The sequence below is a fragment of the Sycon ciliatum genome, chromosome 12 (genome assembly GCF_964019385.1).
Source record: "Sycon ciliatum chromosome 12, ocSycCili1.1, whole genome shotgun sequence".
NCBI classification, from domain to species: Eukaryota; Metazoa; Porifera; class Calcarea; order Leucosolenida; family Sycettidae; genus Sycon; species Sycon ciliatum.
In genome coordinates this window covers 28,756,702-28,774,732 of record NC_088654.1, presented here as the reverse complement: position 1 = coordinate 28,774,732, position 18,031 = coordinate 28,756,702, and the positions used below count along the sequence as shown (strand labels likewise).

The 18,031-nt window shown below is 51.6% G+C and overlaps 3 protein-coding genes across 3 annotated transcripts in view; all 3 read right to left on the bottom strand.

Moving 5' to 3' along the window:
- Positions 1-1,095: 1,095 nt before the first annotated feature.
- Positions 1,096-2,320, bottom strand: LOC135828126 (uncharacterized). Its single transcript, XM_065340558.1, has 2 exons — positions 2,275-2,320; positions 1,096-2,039 (listed from the first exon to the last, which is right to left on the bottom strand). Exons 1-2 carry the CDS (start codon positions 2,318-2,320, stop codon positions 1,096-1,098), a joined length of 990 nt encoding a protein of 329 aa, XP_065196630.1.
- Positions 2,321-3,380: 1,060 nt separating this feature from the next.
- Positions 3,381-5,000, bottom strand: LOC135828125 (uncharacterized). The gene has a single exon (XM_065340557.1). It carries the CDS (start codon positions 4,998-5,000, stop codon positions 3,381-3,383), a length of 1,620 nt encoding a protein of 539 aa, XP_065196629.1.
- Positions 5,001-10,466: 5,466 nt separating this feature from the next.
- The window catches only part of LOC135828903 (uncharacterized), a 31,835-nt gene continuing 24,270 nt past the window's right edge, over positions 10,467-18,031 (bottom strand). The window contains exons 8-12 of the mRNA XM_065341336.1: positions 14,807-14,884; positions 14,061-14,146; positions 12,931-13,029; positions 12,044-12,131; positions 10,467-11,150 (exon numbers count right to left, since the gene is read on the bottom strand). Coding sequence (XP_065197408.1) covers positions 10,998-11,150; positions 12,044-12,131; positions 12,931-13,029; positions 14,061-14,146; positions 14,807-14,884 — 504 coding nt within the window. The 3' untranslated portion in view covers positions 10,467-10,997. The remainder of the gene's footprint in view (positions 11,151-12,043; positions 12,132-12,930; positions 13,030-14,060; positions 14,147-14,806; positions 14,885-18,031) is intronic.

The following is an 18,031-nucleotide window of genomic DNA, read 5'->3' as shown; positions in this document are numbered from 1 at the left end:
ACGCCCTGCGTGCGGCAAACATGTGCCTTCATGGCCTCACTGCGGCAACATATTATTATTATCCCTCATGCCACACAAGAGAGACGAGCCTTTGGGGTGTCGCAAGCGTTTATTCCAGCATGAATAATCATGAGCCTGTGATCGGTAATCAAGTATGACGTACATATACTCAGTATGAGGTCATGATTATAAATGATGTACACATATCACGCATCAGAGAGGCAAGGACAGCAGAAGCGACCCGCGGGGTCCTGCGCCGTCGGAACGGCTACGTGTACTACTAGGTTGCTATGGCAGCGGAACACTAAATCTTAGTACACATGAATAGTTCAATGGTGCAGATGTGCGTGCACTATGCGGCGCCCATTGGCAGCATCCGTGCCTCCTGCCTTTTAAATGGTGCGGGAGGGTGGGAAACAATTTCTGCGGCGGGCAGGCACAACAAACAACTGGTGAATGTCTTTACTTGTTCCTGCCTTGCGAGGGTGGCCTTGGGTGAGCTTGCACCCAAGGCTGATAGGTGGCTTATACGGCATGCCGTACGCGCGTCGCGGTTGCAAATGCTTGCGTGGGGCCCCACGCGGGCGCCCGGCAGTGCGTACGACTTTAGCGGAGCTCGTATGAGACTTGGCCGGTTTGGGCGGTTTTGGCGTGTCCGCGGACGGCATCTCCATGCGGGAGATGCGGCTCTGTGACATGTTTAACTGCGGTTTGCGCAACGCAAACCAACATTTAACCCTCATACCACACAAGAGAGACGAGCCTGTGGGGTGTCGCAAGCGTTTATTCCAGCATGAATAATCATGAGCCTGTGATCGGTAATCAAGTATGACGTACATATACTCAGTATGAGGTCATGATTATAAATGATGTACACATATCACGCATCAGAGAGGCAAGGACAGCAGAAGCGACCCGCGGGGTCCTGCGCCGTCGGAACGGCTACGTGTACTACTAGGTTGCTATGGCAGCGGAACACTAAATCTTAGTACACATGAATAGTTCAATGGTGCCGATGTGCGTGCACTATGCGGCGCCCATTGGCAGCACCCGTGCCTCCAATAAAGGTACCGATTGGCTTGCGACACGCAAGCTCTAGTAGTGCTGTGGCATGCCTGCGGGCCTGCGAATGTACGTGCGATATGCCCCGCTGGACCAGCGGCCTGCAGCCATCAGGGCATACTCCGGTGCGCCTCGATCCGCCATGTGTGTGGCTCCCCCGGCGCGTAAGGAATGGCTGCTGATGCTTGGACCTAGCACTTTGTGTAGGACAGCATTGATGTCGTTCGGCGTGAGCTGGCGACCATCCTGAAACTTGAATAGGGGTTGCTTGTCATTGCTCCATTTGCTGGACCGAATGTAAGCCTGCAGGGCTCGGACGGGACATAGTGCGGGGTCAGCGTAGCGATGCAGCGCTACCTCCCCGCCTGTTGTTAATTGAGACGTCTTCGTCCTCTGGAGCTGCAGAGAGGCCTCCTGCTGGGCTAGCCGGAGGTGTTCGCGCCTCAGCGTCTTGAGGCTGCCGGGACCGTGTGGTGACGGCGACGTGTACTCACTCACACGCAGCAGGCCGTGGAAGGCTGTCGTCAGAGCAGCCCATAGCATTAGTCTGTCTGCCGGGGAGTACAAGGTCCGATCCAAGAACTGGCGGAGAGCCTTCAACTGGTAGACGGTGATCGCTTGGCGCTGAGGGCGTGCTGACGGATGCCTGGGAAGTGACGCTCTCTCCCTCTCCAAGCCCTTGAGCAGGGCTGTGATGCGGTTAGAGGATGTAACCCCGACCGGGCCTCCCATGCGGAGGAGGTGGTATTTGATCGCGGCCAGGTAGACTCTCAGAGTGCTGGCGCTGACTGAGTGAGACATTGCGGCAGCGAACAGCAGGACGTCGTTCTGATCTGGGTGATGTGCGTCGCGGCGCATGCGACCCATGAACTCCAAGAATGCACGCCAGCCTGGGGCGTACGTGCGCTGTGTGCCAGTGGCTACTGAGTTGGCAATCAGGTGCTCTGCTCGCGCTGAGAGAGCGGCGGCTAGCGAGCCTAGGAGGACACAGGCACAAGCGCATGCAACACAAACGCACACACGCATACGTCCGCACACGAGCATGTTCCCTAAACAGGCAGGGTGGCGCGGCGGCCAAGCTGCGGTGTATGCGTGCTGCGCCGGGTCGCCGAACAGCGGCCCGCTTCCCGGAACGCACTGGCCCGGCGGCATGGCTGCGGATTGTAAGCAGGGGACCCGTGGGTTATGCTAGTGGAAGATCTCCCCCCTGACCTCGGCGGGGCATTCCGGTACTGGTTTGGCCGAGGTTCGCCCCCATGCTGTGGGGCTAATGCAAATACGACCCGAGCGCCCCCTCCCCCCAGCCCCGCGGGGTGGGAGCCTCTGCTATTGGCCTAACCCATAGGTACTTAGCCTTGCGGGTGGACGCATGGGGTTGGCACGTAAGCGTTGGCTTGCGTAGCCGTGGCTTGCGGCGGTAAACGATCCTCCGGCGGGAGGTGGACATCCGGCGGGATGTTATGCAAGCGGGGCTGGCGACCCTGGACAGACACACAGAACAACAGACAGCGGGCGGCGCAGCCTTGGTTCGGCAGAGCCGCAGCTCGCAGCGGCAGTGTCTGTAAGCAATTCTCCGGCGGGAGTTATATGTTCAGCGGGATGTAATCCGAGCGGGGCTAGCGACCCTGGATAGGCACACAGAACAATACTAAAAGACAGCGGGCGGCGAAGCGTAGGCTCGCGGAGCCGTTGCTTGCAGCGGTGGTGTCTGTAGGCGATCCTCCGGCGGGAGGTGGACATCTGGCGGGATGTTATGCGCGCGGCTTGCGAGCCTGGATGTACACGCAGAGCACAAGACAGCGAGTAGATCAGGCTCACGGAGCCGTGCCCCTAGTATACAGGCAAACCTACACCTGCTAGGTAGGCTTAACGCCCTCTACAATTTGCCTCGGTAGCATGGCAACACGGTGCCTGGCCCATATTTTGTTTGCGCCATGCGGGCCACACGTATAGCGTACATATGGAGCGCCCCCGAGTACAGCGGTCGCCGGCTCGGGGCCTGCGGGGTGTCGGCCCCCCTTCCTCCCAAAAAAAAAAGGGGGGGGGTTCTAAGGGGCCGGATAAGCCCATTAAGCACACAGAGTGGTAAGATAGACCATGAAGGGTTCGCCCCGGCGAAGGCATGGATAATCATTGACAGCGGAAATTGTAGGTGGGTTAGTAGAGTGGGGGAAACAAAACAACAAGAAAAGAGCAGAGATGCGAGATGCTGGGCTGGGGGGACTACGGACGTACGGCGAGCCTGCGCAGTGGTAGCTGGGATTGCTGGGAGCTTAAATTGGCGGCTGGGGCGCCTGGCCAGCTGCAGACGGATGCGACTATCTGTTGTCGGATTGGGCACTGGCGAGTGACGATGGGGCAGTCTCCGCGTCGGGAACCAGACGGCGGAAGCGCTGGAACTGGGCCCGGGAGAGTGCGTCTGCGATGCTGTTGTCGACGCCGGCGATGTGACGGACGAGCAGGCAGAAGTTGTGGCGAGCGGTGAGTTGCATGGTGCTGCGTATCAGTGCCATGACCCCGGCGTGTCGGCATGTGCCGGACTCCCAGGCAGTGCACACTGCTGAATTATCGCAGTGCAGGAGGATCTTCTTCTGTGCCCAGTGGGGGCCCCAGAGTTGGCAGGCAATGGCGATGGGCCACATCTCTCTCCACATTATGGACGTGTACGGTGGGGCCTGCTGCGCCGCTGACCATGTGCCCGCGAACCAACGACCCTGGTAAAAGCCGCCGAAACCGCTGCCAGACGCGTCGGTGAACAATTCCAGGTCCGGGGACTTTGACCATACGGGGTCGCGTAGGAGGGCCTTTCCGTTCCATAGTGGGAGGAACTCCTGCCACCATTTGATGTCGGCGAGAGCCTCGCTGGTGAGGCGGACGGCCGCGGCAGGGCTGGTGACTGAGGAACACAGGTCGATGAGGCGGCGAGTGAACGTACGACCGGCTGGCACGACCTTGGCGGCGAACGCCAGGTGGCCAACGAGGGACTGGAGTTCGTGTTTGGACGCTGATGGCCGGGTGGCCCAGGCTGCTAGGAGTTGCCGCAATGTACGGAGCTTCTCGGCTGGGAGCCGCAGCTCCCCTGCCGCTGAATCAATGTCGATGCCAAGCACTGTGAGGCAGGTGGCGGGGCCAACAACTTTGTCCGGGCCGTCTGCTGTTGGGACACCCAGTTTTGCGAAGACCTGCAGAATAGTGGCTTTGTGGGTCGCGGCCGCAGAGGACGTGACAGACTCGGCTGCTGGAGACACTGATACGAAGTCATCCAAATAGTGCTCCAGTGCAGGGATACTGTAGTTATTACGGAGGATCCATTCTAGGGTGGTAGCCAGGCAGTTAAACAGACTGGGAGCGGAGCGTAGGCCAAATGGCAGGACAGTGTCGAAATAGTAGTTGCCCTTCCATAACATGCCGAGGACCGGCCAGTCGTCAGGGTGCACGGGGCAGAGTCGGAAAGCGTGCTTCAGGTCCACCTTAGACAGGAGGGCTCCGGGGCCCGTCCTGCGCACGTGGTCTGCTATCGTGTCAATCGTAATTAGGGAGAAACGATAGGCCTGCTTGTCAATGAACGAATTGACGCTGTTCCCATCGGGGGCGGACAGGTGCATGATGAGCCGGTGGCCGCCCGACTTCTTGGGGACCACACCTACGCCAGAGGTGCGCAGATGGACGAATGGCGGCGCGTTGAAGGGGCCAGCGGTGTGGCCGCGACTGCATTCCGTGGCCAGGTACTGGTCGACGACCTCGGGGTGTGCTGCCGCTGAAGACAAGTTCGGGCTGCGTACGGACACATCACGGGGTCCGGTGAACCCAATACGACAGCCGGCACGTAAATTGCTAATTAGAGAATGAACAAATGCAGGATTAGGGTGCGCCAGCAATTCAGTGTGTAATGCATCAATATTGATAGGGGTGTTGGGGTGTAATGCAGCAATGTTCATAGGGGTGTTAGGGGGTGGGCGAATGCAAGAAAGTGGTGCCGGGGCTGATTGCTGTTCGTTCTTATTTCTTGGCTGGACAGGCTGACACGGCGTGCGAGCCTGAGCAGAAGAGGCAGGCGTGTCGAAAGCGACATGGGCCGCTGCAGGCGCCGTGATTGTAGCGGCGGCAGATTTCGGTTGATTTAGTGCTTGCACTCTCTTTCGCCTGCTTGCCGCGAAAGGCCGAGGTGCACGCTCCGGCCAAGTGCCCCACCTTCTTGCAAATGCTGCAATTGGGGAGGGCCTGACCCGTGAAACACGTCGCGAAAAGCTCCGTGTCGAGCTCCGCCAGGGATCGGCTTGGGTCCTTTGACAGGGCATTAATTATTGCCAGTACGGTAGTAGATCTACTGGTAGTGGTACTACTACTAGTGGTAGTCGCGGATCGATCGAGCGTCGAAGAACAACCATGACAACACGAGTGACCACTGGTGACGTGACCGGTCGACCTGCATGTAGCGCGCGCTCACGTCGAAATTGGAGTTTTACGCCAAATAATTTATTGTTTGACGTGTCATGTCGGAAATAACACGTACTGTAACTCGTTACATGCATCTTTACCCAAGGCCATAGATCATTTTTGCCTACAACATACCGTCCGTAATCATTATCACTCCCTTTGTATTGACTACCATAAATTGTTGCTATACCTAACCTGCATATTTCACTCCTTAGGGCTATATTGACCGCTGAAATTTGACTCCTTTTTAGGGATTGAACACATGCTTTGGTTAGTCGTGATAAATCGAATACAATGTACATTGACTTCGTACTTGGTCAGTATAGGAAATTAATGACCTCGTAAGAGACCTCGGCTTCGCATCGGTCTTTTACTCGGCTTTTATTTCCTATATTGACCTCGTACTCAGTCAATATTACATACATACAACGTAGAGCACTAACATTTTCAACTCGGATGTTGAGCTAATTATTATTATGTTGAAAAAGGAGAAGGACAAAATGTTACGAGTTATGAGTTATGACTAACTGTCCACCAACGAACCAGATCTTATACAGTCAGCGAGTGCGACAGAATGGCACAAAACTGACAAGGAGTACTGAGACATTCGGCGACCTGACACCTAGCTCCAACACTTCTCCAAGGCGCAAATCAACCACCTTCCAACTTGGAAGGCTCAGGTTCGGAAAGGTCCAAGAGGGGAAGGAAAGCGCAACGAAGAAGTGCACGAGCTACGCATCACGTCAACAAAGAATGCCAAACGTTACTGGATGATGACGTAACTAGTCAGACTACATACCGGCCTTACTACAACTCGACGACGCAAAGCAACAGACCACTCAACTTACTTGGGAGGCTCAAGTTTATGTAATAAACATAGAAGGGGGAAGCTAAGCGAAGATGAATTGTGACAAACCGAAACGTCAACATCCTACTGAACTCCACTATCATGTATGAAGGAGACTAGTTATGTACAATAACAAGTAGTTCCACACGACGTACGTTTCGCTGTAACAGTTTCCTGTTAGTGCTAACCTTATCTGCCCTCTAGCTCTGTATCTTGCACCTTTCCCTATCCTGTCAGAACTCGCGTTATCACCTAAGGGCACGAAGTGCCCTATATCAGTTGTGTTGCCTTGAGCAAGCATTGTCTTTTCCACAGACCTTCAAACTGTTACATTCGCCGTATAGGTCATGACGGCTCATCAGGTGTGCAAAGTTTAACTCGGATGTTGAGCCAATTGTAATTATTATTATGTTGAAAAAGGAGAAGGACAATATGTTACGAGTTATGACTGACTGTCCACAGATCTTATACAGTCAACTCTCCACAGATCTTATACAGTCAACTGTCCACAGATCTTATACAGTCAACTCTCCACAGATCACACACAGATCTTATACAGTCAACTGTCCACAGATCACACACAGATCTTATACAGTCAACTGTCCACAGATCTTATACAGTCAACTCTCCACAGATCACACACAGATCTTATACAGTCAGCGAGTGCAACAACAACTGAACAAGGCGCAAAACTGGCAAGGAGTGCGACCTGACACCTAGCACCAACACTTATCCACTTTACAGTACAATCATGTAGGTGTCAGGTCGCCGAATGTCTCAGTACTCCTTGTCAGTTTTGTGCCATTTTGTCGCACTCGCTTCTGGTTACGTTGGTGGACAGTTAGTCATAACTCGTAACATTTTGTCCTTCCCCTTTTTCAACATACCAAAATTAAACTCGGATGGAGAACCAAGGATTAAAATTGAAAAAAAGAGGACCAAAAGTTTACAAGTAATCCGTTTTGTCCAACACTAACGGTTATAAGCAGAATACTGTTGAGTCAAAAATGTGCAAAACTGGCTGATGAGATCATGACATTCAACGACCTGATGCTTAGCTGCATCACGTCTAGAATGCGCTAGGGTCCGGCGTATTCTGCCGGCAGAAAAATTGGCAGAATTCGGTACTTTTTCTGGTAAGTTTCATGCATGTTTGGTATGTGGATAAAAACATGGAGCAGAATTCGAGGAATTGCCCGCCATAAGGTTTGTATGGTTCTGCCATTATTTCACTGCTTTTCGAGCAGAATCCGCCGGTCCCTAGAATGCGCAAACCAGCAGCCTTCCAACTTGGAAGGTTCCCCTTTCTTACGTCACTTCATAACTTAGAACCTTCCAAGTTGGAAGGCTGCTGGTTTGCGCATTCTAGATGTGATGCAGCTAAGCATCAGGTCGTTGAATGTCATGATCTCATCAGTCAGTTTTGTGCTAATTGTTGCACATTTTTGACTCAACAGTATTCTGCTTATGACCGTTAGTGTTGTACAAAACGGATAACTTGTAAACTTTTGGTCCTCTTTTTGAATAATAAAATATTCCTGCACAGAGGCAATGTGCTTTGGTTCTGCAAGAGTGCTCAATGCCTGATTCAGGCAGAGCGGCGTAGACAAAGGCACACAATGAAAACCTTGGCAAATTAATTCCGCTGTGACTCAGAGTTTCATGGCTGAACCAATCATCAGACAATGATAATGGAATACGAGGCAGCGCTGGTATATCTAAGTGGAGAGAGGTGTGATAATACGATAGCGAGAGGAGTAATCGCGTGAATGTATACAGGGACAGGCACAATGCTGCAAAACTTCACTCGCGACCGCCAGTTGTGCCATGCAATTGTCGGGTCAAGGCGTCGTGCCCCCTCAACGGTGACTGCCAGTCTTCCGACGTCGTGTACGAGGCGCATGTAGCATCCAACGAAGTTAAGACCTACGTCGGCATGACAGCTACCACATTCAAGCAGCGCTACAACAAACACACTTCGGACTTCCGCCATGAAAAGTACGCCGCATCGACTAAGTTGTCCAAGCACATCTGGGATCTGAAAAACGAGAACCGCGGATTCGACATCAGATGGGAGATCAAGGATAGAGCACCTTCATACAGTAACATCAGCAAGAAGTGTGGCCTATGCTTAACCGAAAAGTTCCACATCCTGAAAGCTTCAAAAGCCACCTCCCTAAACAAGAGAAGTGAGCTGGTATCTAAATGCCCTCACCAGCGCAAGTTTCTGCTGGCCACCCCTATTACATAGACAGCTATGACCGCTGCGGGTTTTTTTGATGCGTGATTGCAGGAGTTTGTGTGCGCTTAGATTTGTCATACGAACGCAGATGCCTGTGTATGCGTGTGGACATGTGTCTATAGGTGTGTGTATATGCGTGTGTCCGTGTGTTTGTGCGTGTGCGAGTTAGGGTGTTGTGGGTGGGTGGGTGTCTGTGTGTGCGTGCGCCCGTGTGCAAGTTAGGGTGTTGTGGGTGGGTGTATATGTGTGTGTGTGTTAGTGTGTGCGTGTATGTGTGTATGTGTGTGGGTGTTACTATGTGTGTGCGTGTTAGTATGTGTGTGTGTGTGTGTGTGAGCGAGATTAAGCGCGTACTTGTTAGTGCTAGACCTGCGCCTACTGCATCTGCCTCTGAAATAACCTGTCCCTGTATACATTCACGCGATTACTCCTCTCGCTATCGTATTATCACACCTCTCTCCACTTAGATATACCAGCGCTGCCTCCTATTCCATTATCGTTGTCTGATGATTGGTTCAGCCATGAAACTCTGAGTCACAACGGAATTAATTTGCCAAGGTTTTCATTGTGTGCCTTTGTGTAAAATATTCCTGCATATTTCACTGCCGGGCTATTGACTGCTTACATTTGACTCCTTTTTAGAGATTAAACACATGCTTTGGCTAGTCGTGATAAATCTTATATTGACTTCGTACTAGGTGAACATAGCCTAGGAAATAAAAACCAACAAAATGACCCCGACTTCACCTCGGTCTTTTTGTTGGTTTTTATTTCCTATATTGACCTCGTACTCAGTCAATTTTTGTTACATATTCCCCAGCATCTGCAGTGAGGCAGCTGAGTCTGTGCACGTGTGGAGCGCCGCGGACCTCTTCGTTGTCCTGGACTGTACTCCGAAGTGCCTGTACGTTAATGATAATCATGGTAGGTGTGTGTGTAGATGTCATCTTAACCACGAGCTGACTGCCTGCTGTGACGTACATGTAGCTTTTAAGGAACAATTTAGAAAAAAATTGTTCCACTGTCCCAGATCTGCAGACCGGAGCTAGCATGCAGACGAGGCCAGTCCCACATTGACAATACACCACTACTTACATGTACATGTAGTCGTTGCATGATCAGATTGTCTGATCATCTCCAAATACTGGGAACAGTATCAGCATGGTCATCGCTGTAGATCTTCTATTGATACATGCAGTGTGTGCTCTAGGATTTCAAACCAACCGGGTACTACACGTGTACCTGGCACAACTCTTGCAACCGGGTACGTGTGTACCTGGCACAACTCTTGCAACCGGGTCATAGCCGGGTATGTTCAGGTGCGGCTACTGCACATGTACAATGCCCAATATACATCAGGGAGTTGTAAATATTTTAGGACTCCTTGAGACTTTGTATTCCCAACCGACCCTGTATTCTTTTTTCAAACGGGTCCCAGTACCCTCCCCCCCCCCCTGCAAATGGGTCGCTCTGGCCCGGCTCTGGAGCAGACACTGATATGATAGGGAACTGGCAACTACATGTATGATCAAGCGGGGTTTATCGAACACACAGAAGAAGATACGTACATTTGCCAAAGAAATCCGGCCCATGAGCTGAATGTAGCGCCAAGGTGCATGTCAGGCGCATAGCACCTCCGTTGGAGGTGGTCCGGCCGGAGGAGGGGCTGGGGGGTATAGGGTCTCCCGCGGGAAAATTTTGAAATCCTGCATTCTGGGCACTTTTGGCACCCTCCAGGCGAAAAAGTGGTGCGGCCAAAGGCGGACCAGCCGCTATGCCCCTGCATGCGGACACTGCGGGTCCCCCCCCCCCCCCCCCCGCATGGGTGTTGGCCGGAACCGTGGATTATGTACTTGAGATGGAAATGCAGTGCTGCTATGGATTAGCCGGTGGGATTTCATTAGCACGGACTTCATTAGCCCCGACCGCAGTACCCATACAACTGACAGGGAAACGAACTGTTTTTGTAAACAATATACACTATTATACAAATGCATATGTGGCCGGGTGTGAGGGCAGACAGCTGCAGAACGATGTCACTGGTGCCAGGTGTAACTTTGCGGCCTTCCGAGTCTAGAATATTGCAGTAGAAATGTTAGGCAATTTGTAAACAGACGAGTTTGACAGTTCGCCAATGTGTTTGCAGTACCTGTATACCCAACGCTCTGGACATGGACAACTTCTAACAGCTACACTTCTCAATATAACCATTTTACTACAAATCAGTGTGACGATGGATTGGAACAATGAATGATGTACCATCATCACAGAAGTGGAGAGTCCCCAAAGATACCCGAAACCATGAAAAATCAATTAGAGATAGACTCTCAGATCACTCTCAGATCACTCTCAGGACACTCTCAGACCACTCTCAGACCACTCTCAGATCACTCTCAGACCACTCTCAGATCACTCTCTTATTCTTGTCTTTAGCTTGTCGGCAGTGGCCCGGTGTTCTGATGCACCTTTCTCATCTCCGAGTTCTGTCAGCAACTCAGCCAGGAACGAATGGGCGCCATGATCCTTGGCATTGAACTTCACCAAACTCTTCAGTGATGTTGCCTATTGTGTACAGCCAGGGAGAGAGAGAGAGAGAGAGAGAGAGAGACGGCATGAGGCCAATGTGAAGTATGGGTGCACTCTCCTAGCTGAACTTTCACAACATGCAGGATGTGAGGAGATCACAACAAGCCGTGTGCTCGCTATATCTCAGTAACCAAGAAATCCACACATCATCCATCCATGCACTGCATTTTTGAATACTTTCTGCAGCACAGGAAACGGAGTACTTTCACACGGCTAATTTTAGCGCCGGTGATATTTTAGTGGTTTTAGCGAAAGGAGTGTTTTCGCAAACATTTTACCGCGCCAATTGAAATTTGCATATCCAGCACAGTACTGGTGAACTTTTCGAATTTTCAAACTCGAATCGCTAATATACTTCATTTCAAATTGGTGCAAAAAAAGAAAAAGGAAAAGGAAAAAAGAAAAGAGGTTTGTCAATTGACAACCGCTCTATTCACACTCGGCGCATGCGCAGGATAAAAAATTCTTTATTCTTTTGTGACGTCGAAAAAATAGTGACGTTTCGGGCCAGTCACCCATCGTCAGAGCGGTTGTCAGTTGACACCCCCCCCCCCTTTTTTTTCTTTATAATGCAGTTGTGTGGTGTCCACCACTTTCTTAGTCCATTTGGTCCACATTCAGACAACGCTAAAAATTCTACTCGCTGAAATTAACCGTACTACAGTACCGAGGATACAAGGAGAGAGAGAGTGGGGGGGGGGGGGGGAAGCTGCGTTGCAACTCCGAGTTTCACGCAGTCACGATCATCAGGCAGCTGGGCTCCAAAGCGGGCATCCTGAAGATAACGGTACTGAGGATATGAAGTTTTCCTAGTCCTGGGATAACCAGTATGGTTGCATCACAATGCGCGGACAAGTCATGTGACTTACTGCCTTCTTCTTGTGTCCTTCCTCAGCATAGAGTGTAGCGAGGTTGTACAGGGCATCACCATCACGAGGGGACACGGCAACAACACGTCTGTGACACATATACACACACACAGACATGCACACACGCGTACACACACACATGTGTACACACACATGCGTGCACACACACACACACACATACACGTGTACACACAAACACACTCATATACACACACACACGTACACACACACGTACACACACACACACACACACACACACACACCGTACACATGAGGACAGCTGGAGAAAGAGACAGTAGAAAAGGGTGATGGCAGCCCACAGCGAATCCTATCCGTAGGGACAGGATGTGTTAGAGAGGCCTTGCTTCACTGGAAGAGCTCCACATAGTATGGGTGCTCGATTATGCCCACGAATCGATGTTGAATCCATTTATGAATCACCCTTGGTTATTCCCATCACCCAATGTGAACAGTGTGAATGGATTCCAAACCGATTCCAGGGCTCAGGACATGAGAATCGAACAACTTGAATGCACCATATTCCATTCATGAATCGATTAACAGGCGTAATTGAACGTACTCAGTGAGGGCAGTGCTGATCTTTTCTCACACGTGTCACCTTAGAAATCAAACCCACAATCGCGTGACGGTGATAATCGTGTGAACGTTCAATGCTCTAACAACTTTGTCAACTACGCACGCAAGATGTAAATAGCCAGCCACGCACCCAAGATACATTAGACAAGCACCCACCCAAGATACATTAGACAAGCACCCACCCATGATACATTAGACAGGCGGGGAGAAAAGGAAAAAATGCAAGCCACATCAATGTTGTAAAATAGTTCGAACTACCAATCCATGACCTAGTGACATTCAAGACCTACTGGAGTAACTCGATTGCTTTTCCACGGCGACCCATGTCTTGCCAAATTCCAGCAGCCACAAAGTTTCCGTCAATGCTCTTCGGATGGATGTTTAAATGCCTGCGTAGAAGAAATGAGTCAGACAGGATACAGTATTTCATGCATGTGTCAAATTTGTGAACAGTTTCCTCTGCGACAAGAATGCCATAATACCCAGAAAAAGGCTACACTTCAGTGTGTCAAATATGTCCACACTTAACCAATTCATTTAGGACGTATTGACGTTGACACACGTTGATACGGAAAGGCGCGCATCCATCCAGCACATTCACATGTCATAATTCATTCGCGGAGAGGCAAGGTACTCATCCCGGGGGATTTGCCTTCTTCTTGAAACACAACAGCACGACAGAATGGCAGTTTTCCTAATGACAGTGCTGCGGTATATCAACATGACGTGTGATGTGCGTGCAGATGTGTGCATTCCGCTTTGTACGCTCTCCAAAAAATCATTTTCCATGCTACCCAAGTGTGCCGGGAACTTGTTCCGTCATTCCGCCTGGGTGAACAGGTTGTTTTGTTTTTCACGGCTGGACTTAGCAAAAGAGTGTAAAAAAGTTCTTCACTCACAAGCATTTTCGAGCCGTTGCTCTTGTTCTGTGCAACTTCATAGGGCCTGCCATGGTGATCTTTGTTTCCTCGTGGTAGTTGAACACACATTTATGTGTGGGTGGACGGGCAACTTCAACTACCATGTGTATATTTCGCCATGACAACTTTCTCATTCCGCCAGGTTTTCCCGTCGTACCTTAGGTGCTATCCGCTGTGTCTTTGACGTTTGGAGTCTAATTGTTCACACAAAACACATGCTCTATAAGACAAGTGTTGCTCCCTTTGCTGCTTCATGGCGCCGAGAGCTGGCCGATACTTCGTTGCCATGACGAGCAGCAACCAGAATGGACATCTTCCATCACAAGTGTGTCACGCTTGTCCTTCGTGTGTGTATGTGTCTTTGTGTGTGTGTGTGTGTGTGCGTGTGTGTGCGTGTGTGTGTGGGTGTGTGCGTCCAAGTGCACGTTTGTATGGTTGTGTGTGTGGGTGTATGGGTGCGTGTTTACGTGCACGCGAACACTTGCTTGTCTCCGACTTACTTTTCGAAATACTTGAGTGCCTCCCTATCTTGTTTCAACTGTGCCAAACTGTCAGCTAGGTAGAGCAGGCCTTGGGCATGCAGAGGCTGCAGGATATATACACACACACACACACACACACACACACACACACACACACACACACACACACACACACACACAAACACACATACAAACACAACCATAGGAACAATGAAGAGAATGAATCAATCCATGCATTAACATCACCAACAGCAGCAGTAGCATTAGAAAGAAAGAGATGCCGCAGCAGCAGCAGCAGCAGCAGCAGCCACAACAGTAGCAAATGTACCCACATAGCACTCATGCACTTGCTGCTCTCACCTGTGCTGATGGTCTGAATGAATCTAGAATACGAAATTTATTTTCGCTAGCACGTCGAAATTCAGTCGTGATTTAACGGACTTTGCTTCGCCTTTTTGTTACTCTAACCCAGACCAGCAAGATCTGAAGAATTTCGGTTAGTAGTATGCGCAAGCAAGCTGTAGAATACTGATACAGTCAGACCTCGCTTATCCGGTCCTCTTTCATCCGGATCCCTCGCCATCCGGTAGAAAATCGTTGGTTACCGATTTACAGCATATGCCATGCAGACATACAGTATGTGTGTTCGATTATCCGGTTCCCTCGCCCATCCGGATATTTTTTGTGGAAAACAGGTGTGTGCGGTTATACAAGGTCTGACTGTAATTATTTGTCCAGCGGCTGGGGATCACGGTACAACTAACTTGTATCTCCAGAGCCTTCCTGTAGAGATCAGCACTCTTCTTGATGTTTGGTCTTGCCATGTCACCTTTGCTAACAATCTACAACACACAGCACACAGCACACAGCACACAGCACACACAGCACACAGCACACAGCACACACAGCACACACAGCACACACAGCACAAACAGCACACACAGCATGGGTAGAAGGAGAAGAGCAACACCATAGAGTAAAACCTGTGAAAGACGACCACCGCTCAAGGGACCTGCAAAACATGGTCTCTGTTACCAGGTGGTCTCCTTATCCAGGGTCAGTTGACTGGAGATGGTATCCCCCAGGGTCATGTGACTGGAGATGGTATCCCCCAGGGTCAGTTGACTGGAGATGGTATCCCCCAGGGTCAAGTGACTGGAGATGGTATCCCCCAGGGTCATGTGACTGGAGATGGTATCCCCCAGGGTCAGTTGACTGGAGATGGTATCCCCCAGGGTCAAGTGACTGGAGATGGTATCCCCCAGGGTCATGTGACTGGAGATGGTATCCCCCAGGGTCATTTGACTGGAGATGGTATCCCCCAGGGTCAGTTGACTGGAGATGGTATCCCCCAGGGTCAGTTGACTGGAGATGGTATCCCCCAGGGTCATTTGACTGGAGATGGTATCCCCCAGGGTCAGTTGACTGGAGATGGTATCCCCCAGGGTCAGTTGACTGGAGATGGTATCCCCCAGGGTCAGTTGACTGGAGATGGTATCCCCCAGGGTCAGTTGACTGGAGATGGTATCCCCCAGGGTCAGTTGACTGGAGATGGTATCCCCCAGGGTCAGTTGACTGGAGATGGTATCCCCCAGGGTCAGTTGACTGGAGATGGTATCCCCCAGGGTCAGTTGACTGCAGATGGTATCCTTATCCAGGGTCAGTTGACTTCAGATGGTATCCCCCAGGGTCAGTTGACTGGAGATGGTATCCCCCAGGGTCAGTTGACTGGAGATGGTATCCCCCAGGGTCAGTTGACTGGAGATGGTATCCTTATCCAGGGTCATTTGACTGGAGATGGTATCCCCCAGGGTCAGTTGACTGGAGATGGTATCCCCCAGGGTCAGTTGACTGGAGATGGTATCCCCCAGGGTCAGTTGACTGGAGATGGTATCCCCCAGGGTCAGTTGACTGGAGATGGTATCTCCCAGGGTCAGTTGACTGGAGATGGTATCCCCCAGGGTCAGTTGACTGGAGATGGTATCCCCCAGGGTCAGTTGACTGGAGATGGTATCCCCCAGGGTCAGTTGACTGCAGATGGTATCCTTATCCAGGGTCAGTTGACTGCAGATGGTATCCCCCAGGGTCAGTTGACTGGAGATGGTATCCCCCAGGGTCAGTTGACTGGAGATGGTATCCCCCAGGGTCAGCTGACTGGAGATGGTATCCTTATCCAGGGTCATTTGACTGGAGATGGTATCCCCCAGGGTCAGTTGACTGGAGATGGTATCCCCCAGGGTCAGTTGACTGGAGATGGTATCCCCCAGGGTCAGTTGACTGGAGATGGTATCCCCCAGGGTCAGTTGACTGGAGATGGTATCCCCCAGGGTCAGTTGACTGGAGATGGTATCCCCCAGGGTCAGTTGACTGGAGATGGTATCCCCCAGGGTCAGTTGACTGGAGATGGTATCCCCCAGGGTCAGTTGACTGGAGATGGTATCCCCCAGGGTCAGTTGACTGGAGATGGTATCCCCCAGGGTCAGTTGACTGCAGATGGTATCCTTATCCAGGGTCAGTTGACTGCAGATGGTATCCCCCAGGGTCAGTTGACTGGAGATGGTATCCCCCAGGGTCAGTTGACTGGAGATGGTATCCCCCAGGGTCAGTTGACTGGAGATGGTATCCTTATCCAGGGTCATTTGACTGGAGATGGTATCCCCCAGGGTCAGTTGACTGGAGATGGTATCCCCCAGGGTCAGTTGACTGGAGATGGTATCCCCCAGGGTCAGTTGACTGGAGATGGTATCCCCCAGGGTCAGTTGACTGGAGATGGTATCCCCCAGGGTCAGTTGACTGGAGATGGTATCCCCCAGGGTCATTTGACTGGAGATGGTATCCCCCAGGGTCAGTTGACTGGAGATGGTATCCCCCAGGGTCAGTTGACTGGAGATGGTATCCCCCAGGGTCATTTGACTGGAGATGGTATCCCCCAGGGTCATTTGACTGGAGATGGTATCCCCCAGGGTCAGTTGACTGGAGATGGTGTCCCCCAGGGTCAGTTGACTGGAGATGGTATCCCCCAGGGTCAGTTGACTGGAGATGGTATCCCCCAGGGTCAGTTGACTGGAGATGGTATCCCCCAGGGTCAGTTGACTGGAGATGGTATCCCCCAGGGTCAGTTGACTGGAGATGGTATCCTTATCCAGGGTCAGTTGACTGGAGATGGTATCCCCCAGGGTCAGTTGACTGGAGATGGTATCCCCCAGGGTCAGTTGACTGGAGATGGTATCCCCCAGGGTCATTTGACTGGAGATGGTATCCCCCAGGGTCAGTTGACTGGAGATGGTATCCCCCAGGGTCAGTTGACTGGAGATGGTATCCCCCAGGGTCATTTGACTGGAGATGGTATCCCCCAGGGTCATTTGACTGGAGATGGTATCCCCCAGGGTCAGTTGACTGGAGATGGTGTCCCCCAGGGTCAGTTGACTGGAGATGGTATCCCCCAGGGTCAGTTGACTGGAGATGGTATCCCCCAGGGTCATTTGACTGGAGATGGTATCCCCCAGGGTCATTTGACTGGAGATGGTATCCCCCAGGGTCAGTTGACTGGAGATGGTGTCCCCCAGGGTCAGTTGACTGGAGATGGTATCCCCCAGGGTCAGTTGACTGGAGATGGCATCCCCCAGGGTCAGTTGACTGGAGATGGTATCCCCCAGGGTCAGTTGACTGGAGATGGTATCCCCCAGGGTCATGTGACTGGAGATGGTATCCCCCAGGGTCAGTTGACTGGAGATGGTATCCCCCAGGGTCAAGTGACTGGAGATGGTATCCCCCAGGGTCATGTGACTGGAGATGGTATCCCCCAGGGTCAGTTGACTGGAGATGGTATCCCCCAGGGTCAAGTGACTGGAGATGGTATCCCCCAGGGTCATGTGACTGGAGATGGTATCCCCCAGGGTCATTTGACTGGAGATGGTATCCCCCAGGGTCAGTTGACTGGAGATGGTATCCCCCAGGGTCAGTTGACTGGAGATGGTATCCCCCAGGGT

Excerpts from the sequence above, each read along its gene's own strand:
- LOC135828126 (XM_065340558.1), bottom strand. The coding sequence starts at position 2,320 with ATGGGGGCGAACCTCGGCCAAACCAGTACCGGAATGCCCCGCCGAG. Across the intron at positions 2,040-2,274 it reads TACCGGAATGCCCCGCCGAG|GCTCGCTAGCCGCCGCTCTC; the intron begins GTCAGGGGGGAG and ends GTGTCCTCCTAG.
- LOC135828125 (XM_065340557.1), bottom strand. The coding sequence starts at position 5,000 with ATGAACATTGCTGCATTACACCCCAACACCCCTATCAATATTGATGCA.